General features: G+C 32.8%; 1 protein-coding gene and 1 long non-coding RNA gene across 2 annotated transcripts in view; one reads left to right on the plus strand and one right to left on the minus strand.

Moving 5' to 3' along the window:
• LOC120354536 overlaps window positions 1-8,137 on the minus strand; it is a 27,622-nt gene extending 19,485 nt beyond the window's left edge. Inside the window, exons 1-2 of the mRNA XM_039441872.1 lie at window positions 8,116-8,137; window positions 7,375-7,608 (exon numbers count right to left, since the gene is read on the minus strand). Coding sequence (XP_039297806.1) covers window positions 7,375-7,608; window positions 8,116-8,137 — 256 coding nt within the window. The remainder of the gene's footprint in view (window positions 1-7,374; window positions 7,609-8,115) is intronic.
• A 3,640-nt stretch (window positions 8,138-11,777) lies between these two features.
• LOC120354944 lies at window positions 11,778-22,876 on the plus strand. The gene is made up of 2 exons (XR_005573324.1): window positions 11,778-12,127; window positions 22,153-22,876. It is a non-coding gene; the product is annotated as an uncharacterized LOC120354944 (long non-coding RNA).
• The last annotated feature ends 262 nt before the right edge of the window (window positions 22,877-23,138 follow it).

Genomic DNA, 23,138 nt, shown 5'->3' on the forward strand with positions numbered 1-23,138 from the left:
CTATAGAATGATCACTTCTTCTCACATTACTAAATGTGGGTAAAGAGGATTTGAGGAATGGAAATCAGTTGGATATCTCATCACTGTTTGGATATTCAAGCTCCTTGTATATTCTATAGAATGATCACTTCTTCTCACATTACTAAATTTGGTAAAGAGGATTTGAGGAATGGAAATCAGTAGGATATCTCATTACTGTTTGGATATTCAAGCTCTTGTATATTCTATAGAATGATAACTTCTTCTCACATTACTAAATTTGGGTAAGAGGATTTGAGGAATGAAATCAGTAGGATATCTCATCACTGTTTGGATATTCAAGCTCCTTGTATATTCTATAGAATGATCACTTCTTCTCACATTACTAAATTTGGTAAAGAGGATTTGAGGAATGGAAATCAGTAGGATATCTCATCACTGTTTGGATATTCAAGCTCCTTGTATATTCTATAGAATGATCACTTCTTCTCACATTACTAAATTTGGGTAAAGAGGATTTGAGGAATGGAAATCAGTAGGATATCTCATTACTGTTTGGATATTCAAGCTCCTTGTATATTCTATAGAATGATCACTTCTTCTCAAATAAGTAATTTTCATTGAACATATTCTATTTTATTGAAGATCGTGTGTCCTAGGATACTTTTTCACAAAGTCTTGCTGAAACACTGGGTTCTAGAAAGTTGAACAGATGTGTCTTGTATGGCTCTTGACTGAACACTGATGGTCCCTCCACTGTTGTGAACACTATATATACACTCCAGAGTGAGTGGGAGGCCTTCTGATTCATTTTTGATTTTTCATTATTAATTTTTTTTTTAATTTTATCTATTTTTGATTTTTCATTATTATTTTTTTTTTCCAAGTTTTTTTCTAAGTTTTTTTTTTAATGAAGTTTTTGATAATTTGACCTCGACCCTGACCTTGACCTTGAATTGGACCTTGACCTTTGACCTTGAGGTTAGGTTAGGTTGAATTTTTTAGTTAGGTTAGGTGGCGAATTCTGGCACATGTTGTGCCAGAGTCGCCATTTCATATCCACTCATGAGAACATCCATGTCCTTCTCCGTCAGAGAACCACTTCCTTCTATGCAGCTTGATGTAGCCTTGTCGAAAGTGGCCCCTGGTTTTATGACACCATGCACTGTTCCACCTGTTGCGTCGGATACCAAGTTCACCAGGAGTCTACCATGACTGTCTGCAAATATTTTTATCCTATCAGTTGCCTTGTTTTTGCCAGTCCATTTCTTCGTAGTCAATTTGCGTGTCGCAAGTCTAGCGTTCGATGAATCCGGAGCTCCCGAACAGGAAGAAATTGAAGACTTGCTCCATGTAGTGCTCAGCTTATTAGTCTTGTTGATTTCCGTTTCCGGTCGTTTCTCGTCAGGACAGTTTTTGTTTTTTGCGGATGCATTATTTAATTTCTCTGCCATCTCAACCTTGTCCCAACGATGGTGCCTTGCTTCTAACAATTCAAGGTGCTTCCCATTCAGTTCTTTAAGGAGTTTAGCGCAGTCTGGACATGTTATCTTGGATTTTGTTTGAGTTGACATATTTACTTGAATCTTGTCATTTATATGATCGCCATTTTCGGGCTCCAAGAGAGGACTTATATTTTCATTTTAGCTGCCCAAGTTTTCTAGAATTGTGTCGGAATATTTATCATCACTAAATACCATTTTAAATCATTATTATGAGATTGACCTAAACTTAAATTAATATTGCTGGCTCTTAAAAGTGAAACCATTTCATTCTTATCCTCTATTTCCTTTCTCAGAGAAATTTCACTTAGTTTTAGTTTTTTCAATTTCTATTTTTAATGATTCAATTTTGCTGTCTGCCACCTCTTCGCAGTGCAATGAGTTCTCAAAATCTAATTTCCGTTTATTTTTTCCGCTTTCAAGGCATTTAGCAACGATCGGTTTTCCTCAGCCATATTATGAATGCATACCTGCAAATCATCATTTACTTTGATGGCTGCATCATATCTGCTTAGAAGAGAGGTGATTTCGGGAACCAGGTCAATTATTGCATCGTTAGAAAACTCATTACTTATAACTGAGAGGATACCATGCAAAGTAACCGCGATTTCAGCCACTTCTTTATTGATCAAGTCATTTTTAATATTATGTAACTTATATGTTGCTGGGCCGTGCCAATTGCCTTCTCGCATCCGCTTCTTGTCCTTGTCATTTTTACCTTTTTCTAATCGAATTGAATTTTTAGACAGGAAAGAAAGGAAGGTTTTTAAAAGTTCCAAGAGAGCTGCCAAGGCAGGGATACAAAGGAGGCTTCTGAAGAAGAGGAAGGAAAATGAAATAATGAAATGGATTGGTATATGGAATTGTAATTTGTAATAGTTTTATATTATGATTCTATTTTATCTGACAACTATACAAATGCACGACCAAAATAAGGGAACAGGATTTCCTCATTAACTCGATAAACAAGATTTGAAAAGTTTACAGTTCCCGCCTGCACTTCGAATCACAATCAAATGTTTAGATTGGCTCACAGTACCTTGTTGCTATGATACGCCGGCTAACAGAAATCATTCAACAGCTGATAGCTCGAACACAACAAAAAAGAACGGTACATAATCACAAGGAGAAATACGAATAGTCTTATCTAATCGCAAAGTGATTACTGTTTTTCGACGAAAACAGACAGCTGCATAATAGCATTAACAGTCATTTCATTGAACAGCCAAAAACTAACCTATTGAAACAGCCACCAAGACACCCTAATTCCAGCATCCAGCATCCAGGTAAATAATAAAAACTCACTGCTAATAATAAACACCTTGACACTTCACACTCGTTAATCACATAAAATTGAGGAAATTTATAAAATAATATACTCAGACTTTGAATTAACTACGGAGCATTTTAGGATTGATTTGAACCGGGCAGTTCAGCCCTGCCAACTTCCTTAGATCACAAGGCCACATCATCTTAAACTAGCATAGTTTTTACAGATTTGAAATGATTTTTTTATTGCAATATTCACTTCATCAATTGTTGTGTCATTAGCACAGTATGACCGCATTTCATATTTTCTCTTGAAACCGCATATCTTATCATTAGTGAGCATTAAAGAATCGAACCAATTTTCAAGTTGAAATTTAAAATCTTTTGGAATTTTGAAGTCTATGATTGAGGTTAAACAAGCATTTATGAATGCTATTGCGTGGAGTCGAGCATAATATAATACTGGAAAAGATATTGGACTCAACATCATCATTGATTGTTTCACTTGAATTGAGTATTTGTTTGTTTACTTCATTTGACACAGATGAATTTATTGCAAACTTACCATATATTTTTTTCTCATGACACGAAATCACCAGAGATGACAATAGAATAAATAACCCAGCATATTAGAATGAAACAGGAAGTTAACATTAATTTGGTGTTGTTATACACACCATGATCATGATAACAGCATCTGCATTTAGCACGAATCACATCTTCACTGTTATCCTCTACTGTCACATTATACTGATTCATGCTTGAACACTAAAATTTTTTTCGACTTTCACTTGAAAAAATATTGCAACAAAATGAAAAAAAATTTCTAAAATTTTAGACATTCATCCTCAAGCATCATCTAACATACATTGTTGTATGTTGCATGATGTTTTCTAGAATTTTCAATATAATTGAGACAAGGAATGGGTAATGATGGAATAATATGAACTCCAAAAATAAAATCATTTTATTTTTACATATTTTATGGAAAATACTCTTATTCATTGAGATTGATTTTTATATACAATGATTATATTGTGATGTGTTAGCCACACCAATAGCCACTACAAAACTTATACTTAATTCTAACAATACAGAATTTATTCTTATTTCAGTGATTACATTTTGAAAATATGATGATTACATTGATATGTGTTGGCCATGCCAATAGGTCTTACTTAAGTTTCACAGAAATATTTTCATACTCTTGCTATACATCCTATCATATCATAATATCATTGGCTTTTCATGAAATGACAAAACTCCGGTTAAGACTTGATTTAAGCATCACATGAGAAAATCTTTTTCTTAACTCTGTCTGCTAGATAGTGGCCATAAGGTAGTGTGGTAATGCCATCATGGAGAATGATTCTCTTGTCATCCTTGTTGCATAATGAAAGCTTATTCAGTTTAACTGTGTTAATGACATGATTGGAAGATCTGAAAGTTGTCATTGTTCTATATCTCGATTTCTCACTTTCAATCCTATCCTGCCTACTCATTGTACTCTCATCGTTTTTCAGAACTGTATAATAATCATTGAATTAGATATTCTTTTCAACTACTTGTGAGACGCCTTTTGCTTTTTTCTCAATATCACCTTCTTTAGCATATATTTTATAGGAATAAAGTTTTGGTCTCAATGAAACGAATTCGCGTACAGGCATAGAAGTGGTTTCATCTGAAAATTTTCCTACAACTTTCATGTTTCTAAGGGAATACAACTCATGATCCTTGGGATAGTCGGACAAGTCTAGATGTCTGTTCAGAAATGATCCCCCAAAATCTTTATACAAATCATAAGTTTTTATTTCAAAAAAGAATGAATCAGTGTCTATATACAGCAATCTCAGTTTTTCCATCCCATAGTATTTCCGCATTACATCAAAAAAAATTCATACATCAGGTGTTTGGACAGTTTCAACACAGTGAAACCTAGATTGGCTTGGAAAGAATAACCCTCTGCTTCTGAGACTCTACCAGACAAAGATTTTCCGAATAAATAATTTTATCTTTGAATGCTGTGTTGTTCACTAACTTCTCTAATTGCTTTTGTGAATTGACTAGCTTCATATTTACCAGCGACCACGTAGTAGAATAGACGGAGTGATCCTATTACTACAGCATTGTTCCATTGTTGTATGCTTGGCCAGTTCGTTTTGTGCCTTCTATCAGCTGTATAATATATGGAGTCTCATACATTCCGATTAGAACAGAGCACAGAGATTTTCTTTGGTTAGGAGTTTGTTGATAATTCTTTTTTCAAATTCAATTTTTATTGCAAACAAAAAAAAACATTGAAGAATTTCTTAATAGACAACAAGATAAATATAAACATAAACCTACATTTATTTGTAGCACGGCCAGAAAAAGACAAACTTGAGTACTACTAGCCGTGAGTTCATTCAATATAACTTATATTTTTGTGTTAATATTTTGTGAACAAAAAGTACGAGTTGATGAGAGATGTGAGTAATTTCTTATATTTGATCTAAATGGCTATTCATATTGTAGTAGTTGGGGTCACTTCAATCAAAGTTTTTTATTTTGTAACTAATAAATTTCATATTATGTATTGATTGTCCATAATGTATCCAGTGTCCATAATCGAAGTGATTGAACTACTCAAAATTAATGGCTTACTGGTCCTTCATAGAATTTATAGTATTCCTGGTGATTGAGCCCATCTTTTTTCAGCGTTGACTATTAATAATAAAGCTTAATTTACAACTAGCTTACCTGGCAAACTTCGTACCGCCTAAAAGTCAATGTATCTCATGTCACAATTTACTTTATTTGGTGAATTATGAAATTTATCTGACAATCAATATTTTCATTTACATCTGAATACGGAATTCCTATATACTCAGTCATGCAGCATTCAAAACATATTCTTCTCAATCAATTGGTAGTAATATCTAACAGTAAAGTGTTGAATTAAAAAAAAAATAGGATAAATCAGTGTTTCAAAGATGAATTCAATGTTTTCATAGTTGTTGATTGTCAATAGATGGTCCAGGAAATATGCGATGTACGATGAATCACACAGAATTACATATTCTTTCCATCTTCCATTTTAGGATGAATATAAGCTACACTTAATTTTTAAAAAAATGTAAATTATTCTGCCAATAATGAATGCAATATGAACAACTCTCTTTCATGAGGTGAATAATTTTTTCCAACATTTTCCAGTTACTCAATGATAAGGGAGTGATAATTATTTGTGTAGGTCTTCTAAGGAACCATTATCTACAGCTTACCTATCAACCTATCAACTGCACTTCAACTCCAAACTACCGTTGTAATACCAGTAGCCTACACAATTTATCATAGGGTGACGTTTTTATTACAGCTGGTAACTTTAGATGCTAAATCATATTATCTCAATATGATCTTAAATCATGATCATTTTTCCGTTCTTCAGTAGCCGCTAGGCCGACAATTTCGAAAACATAGGTCTGTAAAATGAATAATCATTATTAGCCACCCTATTAACTTTTTGGTCAGAAACTATCCCCAATATTCACACATATTGAATCATGATCATCTTTCCATTCTTCAGTAGCCGCTAGGCCGACAATTTCGAAGACATAGGTCTGTAAAATGGATTAATGAATAGTCATTATTAGCCACCCTATTAAAATTTTTGGTCAGAAAATATCCCCAATATTCACACAACATATTCCCAAAGGTTCATGACGTTATGTCAAGTATTTTTCAAGTCATAGGGAACAAACACACAAACAGACATTCATTTATTTATATATATATATAGAAGATAGAAGATTTCATTCGGCTCAATCAAAAGCTTCTCTAAATGGAGGTATAATGATAAGGTTGCGCTATCATAGTTTCACAACTATTCTGTTCCACACTCCTATCTCTTGCAGTCGTTAACCATATCTATAATAAAATAAAGAGTTGGTTTATACACGTACGGGATAGGAAAATTATGTTTGACGCATCATCACGTCTGAACTACTGGACTAATTAACTTGAAATTTTGCATATAGGCTAGATTCTTAATTAACCAAGGATGGTTATAGGCCTATTTTCAATTCTTCAAAATTTCATTACGTCAAGTCTTCAGATTATCAAGTTTGAACATAGATCCTTGCGAAGCACGGGTTCCTGCTAGTTTTTTAAATAAATCGGCTCCATGTAACGTCCTTTGGGTGTGGTAATTTGCTCAATTGTATTATTCATTCGAGATGGTGTAGTTTCATTTGCATTCATGATGTATGAATTGCTCGAATCACTACTTGTATTCAGCTCTGTTCTTGTTGCATTATCCTCATCTCTAAGTGGAGAAACAGGTGAAGTTTCATACATATCAAGGGATGGTTCATTATTAGCCTCATAAATATCATCATTGAGAATTATGAGTTTTTTTGTAGGCGTGACATTTATCAATTTTTTTAACTTGAAGTCTTTGGCAATGTCGCCCCTTTCCTTATCATGCTCTGTTTTAATACTCATAATATTGACTAACGGCTCTGTGATGGGTTTTAATCGTTTAGCCAAGTCCTGTTTCTGCTTGATGTGTGTTTTTAACCATGGAGCGATGCTTACGTTTTATAATTTTCTTGAGTTTAATTAGCTGTTTTTCCTTGTCTCTTACCTTGTCCGGCTGCATATTCACGTCCTAACACCTGTATGATTCGAGTGAAACTGATGTTTGGTTTTTCTACAATGCATTTGATGAAAAATGAAACTAAACTACACTGGTACCAGCATGGAAATAAAGTAATTCTTACCAACTCTATTCTTTTTGAATGACTCAAATTTTTGAATGACTCAAATGTGATATCTGGTGAAATATTATCTCTGAAAATGTACTTCAGGTTGAGTTCGTCTTAATGAAAAACAATCACAAAATTACTACAGTCCCTGATGAATTGCTTCGGAATTTTAGTATAACTTTGACAAATGTAAAACACATCGATATTAAAGTGTCTGGGCATAGCTAAGTATTCTTGACAATTCATTTGATTCCCAATCGAAACATCATCGAAAATCATAACCGAATTTTTAGGCAGATCGCTACGTTTCGGAATTGATTCATTATTTGAATAGAAAGAGTAGCTTATGCCTGGGATTGATGAAAGAGTCTTGGCCAAGAATTTATATTTATTCTGATGTAGAGACTTAGAAAACACACATACATTTTTGAATCAGATTCCATTTGGGTGAAAAAGCATGTTGAAAATTGCATTTGTTTCACCGCTTCCACTGAGTCCAACCAAAATGCATCTTAGATGATTTGGAAATAAACCGCTGTGTCTTTTCTCTTAATCTTTGTTCGACTTGTGCGTTCTACATTTTTCTATGACCTCATCAAAATTACTCACCTCCAACTTACATCCATGCTGCTTACTGATCATACTAAATCTTTTTTATGAATCCAAGAGTCAAAATCCTTTGTATAGCCTTTCCAACGAACAAATAATCTATCCCCGTCTCTACGCAGTACTTTCTCAACTAGTAAAGTATCCGTCAAAGTTGTTTTAGACAATTCCTCTTTATAAAAACCACCTTTTATTCTCTCACCTTTTGAATCCTCAATGATGTATGTGGGTGGTTGAGTTTTTTTAACCTCTGAGACCGTGAAGACTTCCTCTGACCAATTCGGAATGTAACCCTTGGCGAATGTGTTTTTATACTTGCTTATATGTACATGATCACCAACTTTATAAACTGGTTTAAGCTGTTTGCGATTACGGATACACACGATTACATCTTGGCATATCTGATTTCCAATTTTTTCTCATTACTTTTATTAACATCTATGGGTCTCATTCCAATGGTTCTATGAATCGATGAATTATATTTCGCCATGACCCTCCTCAATATGCGTGTCCAATTATAGCTTCCATTTGAAGTGAATTCTCTCCACATGTTTGTTTTCAGCGTCCTATTAAATCGCTCTACTATACTCGATTTCTTATTAGTGAATGTGGAGTAGTGATTGATGCCATGCTCATTCAACAGCTTTTTCACCATAGAATTGAAAAATTCCGTACCATCGTCTGATTGGAGGTTTCGACATTTGTGTTTGTTTAGAATTGATTCCAATGCTAGTTTAACATCTAATGCAGACTTTGTTTTCAATGGTATTGCGAAAGCTAGTTTTGAAAAACAATTTATTGCTGTTGCAATATATTTGTAACCTCCATTTTCTCTACTATATTCCCGCAAGTCAACAAGATCTGCCTGCATCAAATCATCTAAGTCATGAATTTCAACATGGCGAGTTGGAAAATTTCTTCTAACCTGTCTATGTAGTTCTATAATGAGGTCCACGTTATAATGACAGTGGATGAAGATAGAAGAATAGCGATGTCGATTCTCTGCATTAATTAATTATATTTCTACACTGTCAAAAACATAATTGGCATCGTTGTGGACCTAGAAAAGGATAGTACCACCGGCTTTGTCGAATGATAGACAAGGATAGCAAAACCAAAGTTGATCAAATACTGTCATTATAACATGGACCTCACTATAGTGCAATTTTATCTTTTTGCTTCATTCTGTATGATGACCAAACTCAGACTGAAGTGGAATCTTTGAATGAGAGAATCTTTAAGATTTGAAATGAAAAACAATATTTACATTTTTTTAAATATTTACTGGTCTTCAACATTTTAACTATTTCACAATGAAGTGACTCGGTACAATGAATTGAAATTGGGTCATCAGTCTCTTCCCAGTCACAAAATATTGCCCGGCAATTGATGCATTGCACATCGTCTTGAAACCCTGTGTAATACAAACCGGATTCCACCATTTTTTCGATATTTGGTAAGAACTTTGGCCACTTATTGAAAGTTTTCCTGATTGCCTCTTCAGTTTTTAACACACAATCTTTAGCAACAACAAAGCACTCATAATTTTCATTCACTTTTGAAGCCAAACAACAGTCAATATTGTTTATTTTATGCATGAATATGATGTGATCTAATTCAAGTGTTCCACTAGTTTTCCATCCACATTCCATGCAAACGATGTATGGTGCATAGGGGTGAAACATAAAACCGGCTTTGACCACTTCATCTCTGTCAATATATAAGTACTCAATCAATCAATCAATATACGACATTCTCTGGCACAATAACATGATTCTTTCTGGATTGAAAATCACTATTTCACACTCTCCCATTACCTATGATGCGAACTTGTGCAATACAGTCTTCTCTAATCAGAGTCTCAAATCCAACTGAAAAAAATATTCACTTGATTGTGTTTTCAAGTTGAAAATCATATTTCATTTAGAGAGGTGGGATAAATAAAGAGGTGAGAAGCACTCAATTTCATTGTGAAGTAGGAGGCCTTGACCTGATTGATGGATGGAGAGAGAAAAACTGCATGTTTCTTCTCAAGTACTCGTGCAACAGTAAATTCTATTTACATCACATTGTATGTGACTAGAGGGCTCTTCCGGCTTCCAGTCTGTTGAAACTACTCTCCGATCTCATGAGAACAGAAAACAGCTAACCTACAGGCATAATTCGTTCTCAAAGCCGCTACAAAATCACACCATGAAACGAAGCTGTGCTTGTATTTCTCCTCTCACCTCCAATAATTGTTCTTTTCCTCTCAACTCACTACTTCTTCTTACATGCTCTATCACTGATATTTCTGCCTTGAACAATTTCACAGCATCCACACAGGTTTTCATGGTCTGGGAAATGTAACAGAGATTGTTCAGAGCTTGTGTCACAGCTTCCGCATCTATTTTCATGGTATAGTTTGTGTCCCAGCTCCTGCATCTGTTTTCGCGGTTCAGGAAATGTCCTAGAAACCGTCCATGTTTTCACAAAATAGTTTGTGTAACAGCTTCCGCATCTATTTTCGTGGTATGGTTTGTGTCCCAGCTTCCGCATGGGTTTTCGTGGTTCAGGAAATGTCAAAGGAACCGCATTTCAACACTACTTATGTATTCATTTTTTATTTATTATATTTATGTTATATATTTGCTGTATAATTGGTTAGGTACTTCAAGGAATTTTATATTTTGTTTGTTTTTTCTGGTTTTATTATATTTTTTGTTTTTCACTATTACTCTATTTCTGTTTGTGTGAAATTGACAAAGACTTATTTTTTTTTATTACTTTCCTTGCCCTATTACCATAGGTAAGGAAAGTATTGCTTTCCAAAAAAAATTAAGGCACCCTAATTTCAAGTTTTCTATACGTTTCAAGGTCCCCTGAGTCCAAAATCATGTCTGTGTGTGTGTGTGTGTGTGTGTGTGTGTCTGTGAACACGATAACTCCATTCCTCATTAACCGATTGACATGAAATTTTAAACTTAATGTCCTTATTCCATGAGGATCCGATAATAAGAAATTCAATTCAAGATGGCGGAAAAAATGGCGGATAATCACTAAAAAACCATGTTTTTCACGGTTTTCTCGAAAACGGCTCTAACGATTTTCTTCAAATTTATCCCTATCAACTGACATGAGTCACATTTCTGAGAAAATTGCAGGAGCTCCATAATATTCTTGAGAAAAATGGCGGATAATCACTAAAAAACCATGTTATTTACGGTTTTCTCGAAAACGGCTCTAATGATTTTCTTCAAATTTATACCATGGAAAGCTATTTATAAGCCCTATCAACTGACACGAGTCTCATTTCTGGAAAAATTGCAGGAGCTCCGTAATATTCTTGAGAAAAATGGCGGATAATTACTAAAAAACCATGTTTTTCACGATTTTCTCAAAAATTACTTGACCAATTTTTTCAAATTTAAACCCTGTATAGTTATTTATCAGCTTTATCAACTGGCATGAGTCTCCTTTCTGGAAAACTAATGGGGGGTCCACCCCATCCTTGAGAAATGGACTTAGTAACCTCCTTCTCGTGCATGAGGTAGGTAGGTAGCGCAGTTCATAAAAAGAACACGTCATAGTCGAGATATTCCATCTCTGGAACAGCTGTTTTGACGACTTTAAAAAAATGACGACTGAAAAAATCATCAAATTTCAAAATTTACACAAAGGAAAAAGTACTCTGAAAACAATTATATATACACATATACAGAAGTCTGATCGTAGTTTCAAATATGAGCAAGGAAAGTTGTGTGAGTGGTGTACCACACCAGATTTTTCTTTAGTTATCAAAATCGAGTGTCTGTCTCGTTCATAAAATTATTATATACAATATTTATAGTGTTGAACTTCAACCACAGCTGTTAAGCTATTGAAGTTCTTTTCTTCATTTTCCATCATGATACTGTTTTCCCTAATAATTACATTGTAAAAACATTTGTAAAACATGTTGTGAATAAAATTTCAGTTTCAGTTTTTCAGTTTCAATTGGCTGTCTGATATATGGGAGGAATGATCTCGAACAGGAAGCGAACCTAGGTATGGCAATGGCATCATGAGCATCCAGCAGAAGATTAACTCTAGTTCAACTAGAGCATGTTAATAAGAAAGTTGAGCTAATAAAAGGTCAAGAAAGAGCATGACTTGTGTTCAAATATTTCTTAGAAGAGGAAGCAAGAAAATAATATTGAGCTAATGTGATATACCCCCAATGTTGGGTGTAGAGGGTATACTTTTCTTAGTGACCGTGCAAATAGCTATTATTATATTTTTTATTTAGATTGATATGCGACTGTGTCACCCATGTTTATATTGTACTCCATTAACGGGTATCTTGGCTAGTTTGTGTGGTTCTCAAATTTTGAAATAGTTTTCCAGTTAGTCTGCTTCCATAAAATGTATGAGAACTTCAATTTTTACAGTTTGTTCTTTTTCATAACTAAGACAACTTTAAAGCCATCTTATTCTAGCATTCAAAGTGAATTTGAGTACTGTTTATTATATGCCAACTTCATTATATATATATATATATAATATATATATATATATATATTATATATATATATATATATATATACAGGGTGTCCCAGATAAGGTGTAAACCCCAGCTACCATAGATTTTACATGCAATTTGAAACAAAAAATGTTCAGTAAAATTTTCTCCGATCGACCTTCGTTTTCGAGATATATCGATTTTTCGATATTTTTCAAGTAGGCGTACTTCCAATCATTAAATCGTCAATATCTAAAGAACCATTGGTCTCAAGTGAATTTGAAGGATATCGTTGAAAAAAGGACAAAATTACACATTGATTTGAGGTATAAAACATGCCAAAGTAGATTAATGAGTAGTATTTTTTAGCGGTCAAAGTTGAAAATGAGTGATTTTTGAAGTTTTTTGAAAACTTCAGACACATTTTTCTCGATTTTTTTACAGGGTACGAAATAATTTTTATAGCGCAAAAACTTCCTTTTTTGATTATCTTTCGAATGAGACCAAATACAGGTGTCTAGCTCAAATCCTCGAATCAGAATTTCAGTTTAAATTCGATTTTTTAATTAAAAACGAGACTTATCTTGTTTGAGTGTGAATAATTGTCTACAATTTGATAGCTTTTTGTGTCGAGTGATTGAGGGCGTAAAAATACTTTTTCTGTAGGAAATTTGGCTGAGAAATTCAATGAAACTGGTTAGAAGCTCGTATCTGCAATTGTTATTGAGATACAAGTTGAAAAATGTTCAAAGTCGAGTTAAAATCTAAACTTTACAAACAGTTTTTTCTTGATTTTTTTCACGGTAACAATATTTTTCCAATAATGAAAAAACTTTGCCATTTTATAAACTATCGAATGAGTATAAATTTTCCAGGAAAATTTCAAACTAGAGTGTTAAAAAATGAAAATTTTCAAGAAGAGCACCCCAGAGACTTTTCGTTGTTTCAGATTCATACCATTGAGATTCAATTGAGTGAGAAGAAAAATCAATCTGTTCATTAATCAGCTGCTCTGATAGAATAAAAAGTTTTTCTAATGCTCACCCAACAATAGAGACAATTCTCGCAGTCATTGTATGAAAAGTAACGTGCTTCCAGTCGGTCGATAATGATGTATTTCCAGTCAATAGTCAAGTTTTCCCAGTTCGTTCGTTTGTGTTCCTGAGTTATTAAGTCTAGTTTTTTCATGAGTGGTTGATTTTTCCAATTCACTATTTCAGTTTTGTTGTTTTCTGTTTCCAAGTTTATATTTTAGTTAGAGTATTGTTTTCGAGTGTTGTTTGTTTGAGTTTTTTTTAGTTTATTAGTATGATAAGTCTTTTTTTTTACTCTAGTTCAATAAGTTATCAAGTGTCCGTGTTTATTATCGTTATCAACATGAAATTCTCCACAATTGAGTATACAGACTCATTTTTGGTACATGCAGAATGTGCATGGTATATGCAGAATGTGCATACGACTCAAAAGAGGCGGAGAGACTTTACAGAAGACGCTTCCCTCATCGACAACATCCTTCTTACATCACCTTTCTAAGATTGATGCAAAGATCTAGGAATGGAAGGGGTGTTGGGGTAGCTGATAGACGCGAAAAACCTGCTCCAATGATTGAAGCTTCAAATGATCGTGTTGTACAATATTTTGAGGAAAATCCACGTTCCAGCATTCGGTGGGTGGCTGGAATACTAGATGCTTCGAAGACTACAATACATAGAGTACTGAAAAAAAATCTAAAGCCGTTTCATGGCAGGACTTGAGTAATACTGATTTTAAAGCGAGAATAAGATTTCTTGACTGGATCCTTGCTGAACGTATTCCGGAAATTTTATGGTCGGATGAAAGCTCATTCACAAGAAGTGGTGCTGTGAATTTTCATAATATGCATACGTGGTCAGTTGAAAATCCGCATACACCACGACCACATCGTTTCCAGAAACAATTCTCAGTGAATGTTTGGGCTGGTATTGTTGGCGAGTATGTCATTGGACCTCATTTTTTTCCAAGAAGGTTAAATTCAGAAATTTTCCATAACTTTCTTATGAATGAGCTTCACGAGCTGCTCGAAGACGTGCCTCTTGATTTGAGGCAGAATATGTGGCTGCAACTGGATGGCTGCCCGTCCCATTTCGGAAGAAATGTACGGGGGTGGTTTAATAATAATTTCCCTGGGCGGTGAATTGGCAGAGGTGGTCCAGTGAGTTGGCCACCGCGATCACCCGACCTCACACCTATGGATTATTACTTTTGGGGAGTAATAAAGAACAAAGTCTATTGTGAACCTGTGAATAGTAGAGAGGAATTGATACAAAGAATCCAATTAGCATTCGATGACGTCAGAACGAGGCCCAACGAAGTCAGACGGGCAAGTGGGAGTATCTTGCAACGTAGTAGAAGGTGCAGAGAGAATAATGGAGGATATTTTGAATTTCGTTGAATACAGTATATCAATTTTATTTAATCAATTGACAATGATTATTCATATGGACTATATCCTCAATACTTCCAATTGATGTTAATGATTCATGATAATTTTAGAATAAAAATTTTAAAAAAATTAACTAATTTATTTTTAACCTTCTAATATTCAATGTAGGCCTATGTTTAGGCTGGGACAGATAATAAGAGTTATTGAGAGCACAAAACAGGTAGGCCTATCATTAGGCCACAGAGAATACTACATGACATGATAATTATTATATTCAGGTATTTTTAATGGAGAATAAATAGATTTGATTTTATGCATTACTTTGTCACAGACTTAACACATGTTTTACCTGGGAATCACCAAGAAAGCTGTTTCTGAGGTGCTCTTCTTGAAAATTTTCATTTTTTAACACTCAAGTTTTGAAATTTTCCTGGAAAATTTATACTCATTCGATAGTTTATAAAATGGCAAAGTTTTTTCATTATTGGAAAAATATTGTTACCGTGAAAAAAATCAAGAAAAACTGTTTGAAAAGTTTGGATTTTAACTCGACTTTGAACTTTTTTCAACTTGTATCTTAATAACAATTGCAGATACGAACTTCTAACCAGTTTCATTGAATTTCTCAGCCAAATTTCCTACAGAAAAAGTATTTTTACGCCCTCAATCACTCGACACAAAGCTATCAAATTGTAGACAATTATTCACACTCAAACAAGATAAGTCTCGTTTTTAATTAAAAAATCGAATTTAACCCTTCCACTACCAAGCGGGGTAATTGGACTACCCCAACCCACATTTTCCCCATTTTTTTGTAGATAATGTTGTTGTATTTCATTGAAACCTTGAGTACTTGTTAAAAACATATCACTTTAGTTGTTTTTTCTCATAAAAACATTTCATTCCTCTTATTTTTTCAATTATTAGCAGATTTATCCTTGGGGTAACTCTATTACCCCGCTTGGTATTCCATGTCTTGCAATTTTTTGGTATATTCCATCCATTATCGGAATGCATAAGATATAAATTTAATGTCCAATTATCATTTTTTCGCCAAACCTGATTCATAATGATCACTTGAAATCTAAATTTGAAAAAATTGCTTCTCTATAGCCATAATCCAATTATTTGACAACATTTCCCCTACATCTATTTGATAGAATGCTCAATTTTTTTGTCCTGTCAGTTTTTGATTGAAAACATATTTTTCAACAAAGAAATTTATTTTTAATTATATTAAAAGCTTTTGTAATGCATTTCATAGATGAATTAATGAAAAAAATATAGAATAAAGATATAAAACAGAAATCTTGTTGGGGTGACCCAGTTACCCCAGTTGGTATTCCGTGTATGTGAAGAAGGTTGGTAGTCCAAGGGTTAAACTGAAATTCTGATTCGAGAATTTGAGCTAGACACCTGTATTTGGTCTCATTTGGAAGATAATCAAAAAAGGAAGTTTTTGCGCTATAAAAATTATTTTGTACCCTGGAAAAAAAATCGAGAAAAATGTGTCTGAAGTTTTCAAAAAAACTTCAAAAATCACTCTTTTTCAACTTTGACCGCTAAAAAATACTACTCAGTAATCTACTACTTTGGCATGTTTTATACCTCAAATCAATGTGGAATTTTGTCCTCTTTTCAACGATATCCTTCAAATTCACTTAAGACCAATGGTTCTTGAGATATTGACGATTTAATGACTGGAAGTACGCCTACTTGAAAAATATCGAAAAATCGATATATCTCGAAAACGAAGGTCGATTGGAGAAAATTTTACTGAACATCTTTTGTTGCAAATTGCATGTAGAATCTATGGTAGCCGGGGTTTACACCCTGTATATACAGGGTGTCCCAGATAAGGTGTAAACCCCGGCTACCATAGATTCTACATGCAATTTGCAACAAAAAATGTTCAGTAAAATTTTCACCTATCGACCATCGTTTTCGAGATATATCGATTTTTCGATATTTTTCAAGTAGACGTACTTCCAGTCATTAAATCGTCAATATCTCAAGAACCATTGGTCTTGAGTGAATTTTAAGGACATCGTTGAAAAGAGGACAAAATTTCACATTGATTTGAGGTATAAAACATTCCAAAGTCGATTATTGAGTAGTATTTTTTAGCGGTCAAAGTTGAAAAAGAGTGATTTTTGAAGTTTTTTTGAAAACTTCAGACACATTTTTCTCGATTTTTTTTCCAGGTTACGAAATAATTTTTATAGCGCAAAAACTTCCTTTTTTGATTATCTTTCGAATGAGACCAAATACAGGTGTCTAGCTCAAATCCTCGAATCATAATTTCAGTTTAAATTCGATTTTTCAATTAAAAACGAGACTTATCTTGTTTGAGTGTGAATAATTGTCTACAATTTGATAGCTTTGTGTCGAGTGATTGAGGGCATAAAAATACTTTTTCTATAGGAAATTTGGCTGAGAAATTCAATGAAACTGGTTAGAAGTTCGTATCTGCAATTGTTATTGAGATACAAGTTGAAAAAAGTTCAAAGTCGAGTTAAAATCTATATATATATACAGAGTGTCCCAGATAAGGTGTAAACCCCGGCTACCATAGATTTTACATGCAATTTGAAACAAAAAATGTTCAGTAAAAAATGAAGACTCTCTGAAATTCTGGGAAGTTAAATTTTAATTTTGAAATAGTTTTCCAGTTAGTTTGCTTCCATAAAATGTATGTGAACTTCAATTTTTACAGTTTGTTCTTTTTCATAACTAAGACAACTTTAAAGCCATCTTATTCTAGCATTCAAAGTGAATTTGAGTACTGTTTATTATATGCCAACTTCATTATATATATATATATATATATATATAATATATATATATATATATATATAAAGAATCATCCTATATATATATATATATATATATATTATATATATATATATATTATATATATATATATATATATATAAGAATCATCCTATATATATATATATTATATATATATATATAATGAAGTTGGCATATAATAACAGTACTCAAATTCACTTTGAATGCTAGAATAAGACAACTTTAAAGCCATCTTATTCTAGCATTCAAAGTGAATTTGAGTACTGTTTATTATATGCCAACTTCATTATATATATATATATAATATATATATATATATATATAATATATATATATATATATATATAAAGAATATATATATATAATGAAGTTGGCATATAATAAACAGTACTCAAATTCACTTTGAATGCTAGAATAAGATGGCTTTAAAGTTGTCTTAGTTATGAAAAAGAACAAATATATATATATATATATATATATATAAAGAATCATCCTATATATATATATAATATATATATATATATATAATGAAGTTGGCATATAATAAACAGTACTCAAATTCACTTTGAATGCTAGAATAAGATGGCTTTAAAGTTGTCTTAGTTATGAAAAAGAACAAACTGTAAAAATTGAAGTTCACATACATTTTATGGAAGCAAACTAACTGGAAAACTATTTCAAAATTAAAATTTAACTTCCCAGAATTTCAGAGAGTCTTCATTTACTCAGCGGAACTGAAATCCAGGCGAAATCTTTAACCCTGTATAACTCGCTAACGAAACATTTCCGGACCTATGTTTATATAAGTTTTTTTCATTATTTTTACATATTGAATGAGCTCTCAAAGTTACCGCATATCCTCGTGAATCACCCTGTATATATATAGGATGATTCTTAATTATGGTAAAAAAATTTAATACATGATAGTAGAGGTAAAAATAAGAAAAAAAGTTCTAATAAACATATATCCATAAACGCTTCATTAGCAAGCTATACAGAGTGAAAGATTTCGCCCGGAATTCAGTTCCTCTGGTGAAATACACCGATGCTGAATTGTTTGGGGACTAGTTTTTGAAAAACTTATGCTGGATTCATATGGAAAAATATCTGAAAAATTGAATAAACTAGTCTGGAAGCTGTAGTGTGAGTAGTTTTTGAGAAAAAAGTTGAAATATGCAAAAAATCTAACTAGAAAAACACAGACTTCTACGTTTGATGCCCAATAACTTTCTTTAATGACGAGTAAACAAATAATTTTTCGCAATAAAAATTGTAGAGAATTTAATACTGAAAAAAATTATGTAAGCTGTGTGAACTAAATTTAAATAAAAGTTGAATAAAATGTATTCTTATGTAGTACATTACACCACAAAAATTTGCTGTTTTATGAGGAGAGAACTAATAACTCATAAGTTGTAGCTGATTGCAAATAAAACATGGATTTTAATAACAGCTGATTTATTTTGTTTTAAATAAGAAAATATTTAAAAGAAATTATTAGCTGAAAATTATTTTCAGAAATATTTTAGCTCACTGTTGAACAAAACAACAAACTGTAAGTTAGGCCTACTGTAACTGCGCTGTGTTTTTTGTTTAATCTATTAACCGGTCATTTGTAACCATTTCACTTTGCTTTTGTGTTAAGTGTTAACTTTTCAAAAAATAGCAGGTAATTTTAGACATTATACATCCTCCGAATTAGCTGACATGCATTTAATGTATGGAATGGGACACTATACTGTAATAGTACTGAAGCAAAACGTTTGTATCAAGAGAACTTTCCTAACCGAGTATGTCCAAGTTCAAGGTTTCTTGCCACTATTCATCAACATCTGTCTGAAACAGGTTCTTTGATATCCAAAGAGCACATTTATGCAGGCAGACCCCGATCTACTATGACTGTTGAGTTAGAACAACAAGTTCTTAATGAAATTAATGAACATCCAGAGAAGAGCACGAGAGAATTATCAGTGCAGTTTAATGTCAATCAATCTATTATTTGGAGGATACTAAAAGAACAACAATTACATCCATACCACCTCCAGAAAGTTCATACTCTATTGCCACGCGACTGTATTCCCCATGCTGGTATTTGCCGATGGTTTTTAGTAAAATTTGTCAACCCAAACTTTTCAACAACCGTTTTATTTACCGACGAGGCACACTTTACAAGAACAGCTATCGTTAACGTCCACAACCAACATATTTGCGCAGATGAGAATCCTCATGCCATCAGTCCTAATCGTCCACAACATGAGTTTTGTTTTCAGTAAACATTTGGGCAGGAATCATAGGAGATCATCTACTTCTGTTCGAGCTTCCTCCCAGGCTTGATGGCATAATCTACTTAAACTTTTTGAGAGAGGAGCTATCTATCTCACTTGAACATGTACCTCTTCAGTAGCACCAAAACATTTGGTTTATGCATGCTGGAGCTCCAGTACACTTCAGTGTTGCTGTTTGTGAACACCTGAGTCACAGCTTTCCAAATCAATGGATAGGCCGAGGTGGGCCAGTTCCATGGCCAGCTAGGTCACCAGACTTAAATCCTTTGGATTTTTATCTTTGGGGACACTTGAAAACCTTAGTATACAATACTCCGATTGATATCATTGAAGAACTCCGATCAAGGATTTTGAATGGAATAGAAATTATAAAGCAGACTCCTGGAATATTTGAACGGGTCTGACAATCGATGAGAAGACGTCTGAACATATGCATTTAGAACAACGGAGGTCACTTTGAACATAATCTTTAGTCTTTTGGTATCAGTTTAATGTCATTTAGATATGTTACTTTCATATAAAAATAGAACTTTTCATAAAAAACCGAATATTCTATTTGCAATCAGCTACAACTTACGAGTTATTAGTTCTCTCCTCATAAAACAGCAAATTTTTGTGGTGTAATGTACTACATAAGAATACATTTTATTCAACTTTTATTTAAATTTAGTTCACACGGCTTGCATAATTTTTTCAGAATTAAATTCTCTACAATTTTTATTGCGAAAAATTATTTGTTTACTCGTCATTAAAGAAAGTTATTGGGCATCAAACGTAGAAGTCTGTGTTTTTCTAGTTAGATTTTATGCATATTTCAACTTTTTTCTCAAAAACTACTCACACTACAGCTTCCAGACTAGTTTATTCAATTTTTCAGATATTTTTCCAGATGAATCCATCATAAGTTTTTCAAAAACTAGTCCCCAAACAATTCAGCATCGGTGTATTTCACCAGAGGAACTGAATTCCGGGCGAAATCTTTCACTCTGTATAGCTCGCTAATAAAGCGTTTATGGATATATGTTTATAAGAACTTTTTTTCTTATTTTTATCTCTACTATCACGTATTAAATTATTTCACCATAATTATGAATCACCCTGTATATATATATATATATATATATATATATTACATATATAGGACCATATATATATATATATGCATGCGTACCACTAAGTTGAATTATCAACTCACCATGAGCATCGAGCATTGATGGATGCTCACCAATTGATCTAAATTACATGTCCATCACTTAAAGCTGATTATTCTGTTAAAAATATTCAGATTGCCTTTTCCTGTAGATACCTAATAAGCGTAGTAGAAAACTTTGTTAATCAGTCATAAACTGATTTACCAGTTTAGCAGTATAGAATATAGCTATAGAAGATCTATCTAATTTTTACAAGATCTTGTAGTAAGCAAATTTCAGATCGATTCTCTTTTTCAATAAAATGAAGAGTCATTTATCTATTTATTGTTACCAAAGACTAAGCTTATAGTCACAAATAAGCATACTTATTTTGTAGTTAAAGTTTTTCTATACCCACATGGCTTTGCAATAATTAAGGTGGAAAAATATGCAAATATGCAGTACTTGTTATGTACATACTAGTGGTTAGATCATGTTAATCGTGATGAAAATTTAATAATATAATTATTGAATATTGTTTATTGGATTTTATTCATAATTATTAAAATTTGGGTTGATTGACGTTTTGCTATGTATTACACCGTATGACAGTACTGTACCACAATAAGTAGGATAATTTTGTATGCTTCATCACTGCAATTCCTGAAATATGGATGTCACAAACATTCTGTATTTATGGCTATGTATATATTCGTATTGTATACTCTTCAAAATTTGAGAATCATTTTATTGTACCTTTGTATATAGATAATAAATATGAACATATATTGAGATATTGCATTTCGCTTAAGCAAACTATATCTCTATGGGAGAAAAATGTGGTTTCAAAGAGATCATAAACAGCACTTTTCCTATCTTTCACCAAGTGGAGAGTAATTATTGTCCTGTTGTCCTTGCAGGCAGGACGATCTAATCGCACAGATTAGATGAGCGCCGTGCTTTCGATTCTCATGTTGATTGGGCTTCTGCTTGATTGTATTATTTGGATGATTCCTTGTTTTCTCTCATTATAATTTTCACCAACACAATTATGCTCATGACTTCCAAACGGCTTTATCTACGTTTATTCCAAAGTCATCTTATCGACTACGCCATTTATGATTTACAAATGCAGTCAGATCATATGTCGATTTCTATTTGTTCTATAACTCAATTTTTAAAGAATAATATGAGTTAACCTTTTGTAATATGAATAATTATTGTTGAGCTATTTTAGTGGGTTCCATCACCTTGTATTACCACATGGTAAAAACCATATTCTTGCTAATTTTTGTATTATAACAATAAAAGGTAAAGTTGTGGTACCGGTACTTGATCTCTTTGAAGCATTTGATCTGCTTTCATGCCAGCCAGCTATTAATATAATAAATTATATAATTCATTCAATAATACATGTTGAATATTTTGTAACATCCACTTGTATATTGTGATATTTATTTAAACTCTGTTCGTTCTTTTATTGTAAAAATGCACTTTTTATCAAAACTCTTTAGAAATTTTTATTTTGATATTCTGTAAAACTTTCATGTTTATAGTTTTATTTGTTTCTGTTAGTTGTTTCTATTGTGAACATGCATTTTGTATCCAAATCCTATCAAAATTAAATAATGCAAAGCTAGTGGATTTATGGTTGTTTTTGTTCGTCTAAACATTCAACCCCTTCCTTTAAAGTTGTGTTTTACTAAATGAAGAAATATAAATGAATTTGAATAGTGTATGTAACTCTTTGGGTGGCATTCATTTCATCTTGGATTTCACTTGATCTCGAAATTTCAGTTCTTCCGTTGTTTTCAGAAAGTCCAGTGGATACAGTAACATATTATATTCAAATGATATCTATAATATATTTCTAATAATACCAGCATATCAACATTTAAAAGGAAAA

This window comes from Nilaparvata lugens, chromosome X (assembly GCF_014356525.2).
Source record: "Nilaparvata lugens isolate BPH chromosome X, ASM1435652v1, whole genome shotgun sequence".
Lineage (NCBI taxonomy): Eukaryota > Metazoa > Arthropoda > Insecta > Hemiptera > Delphacidae > Nilaparvata > Nilaparvata lugens.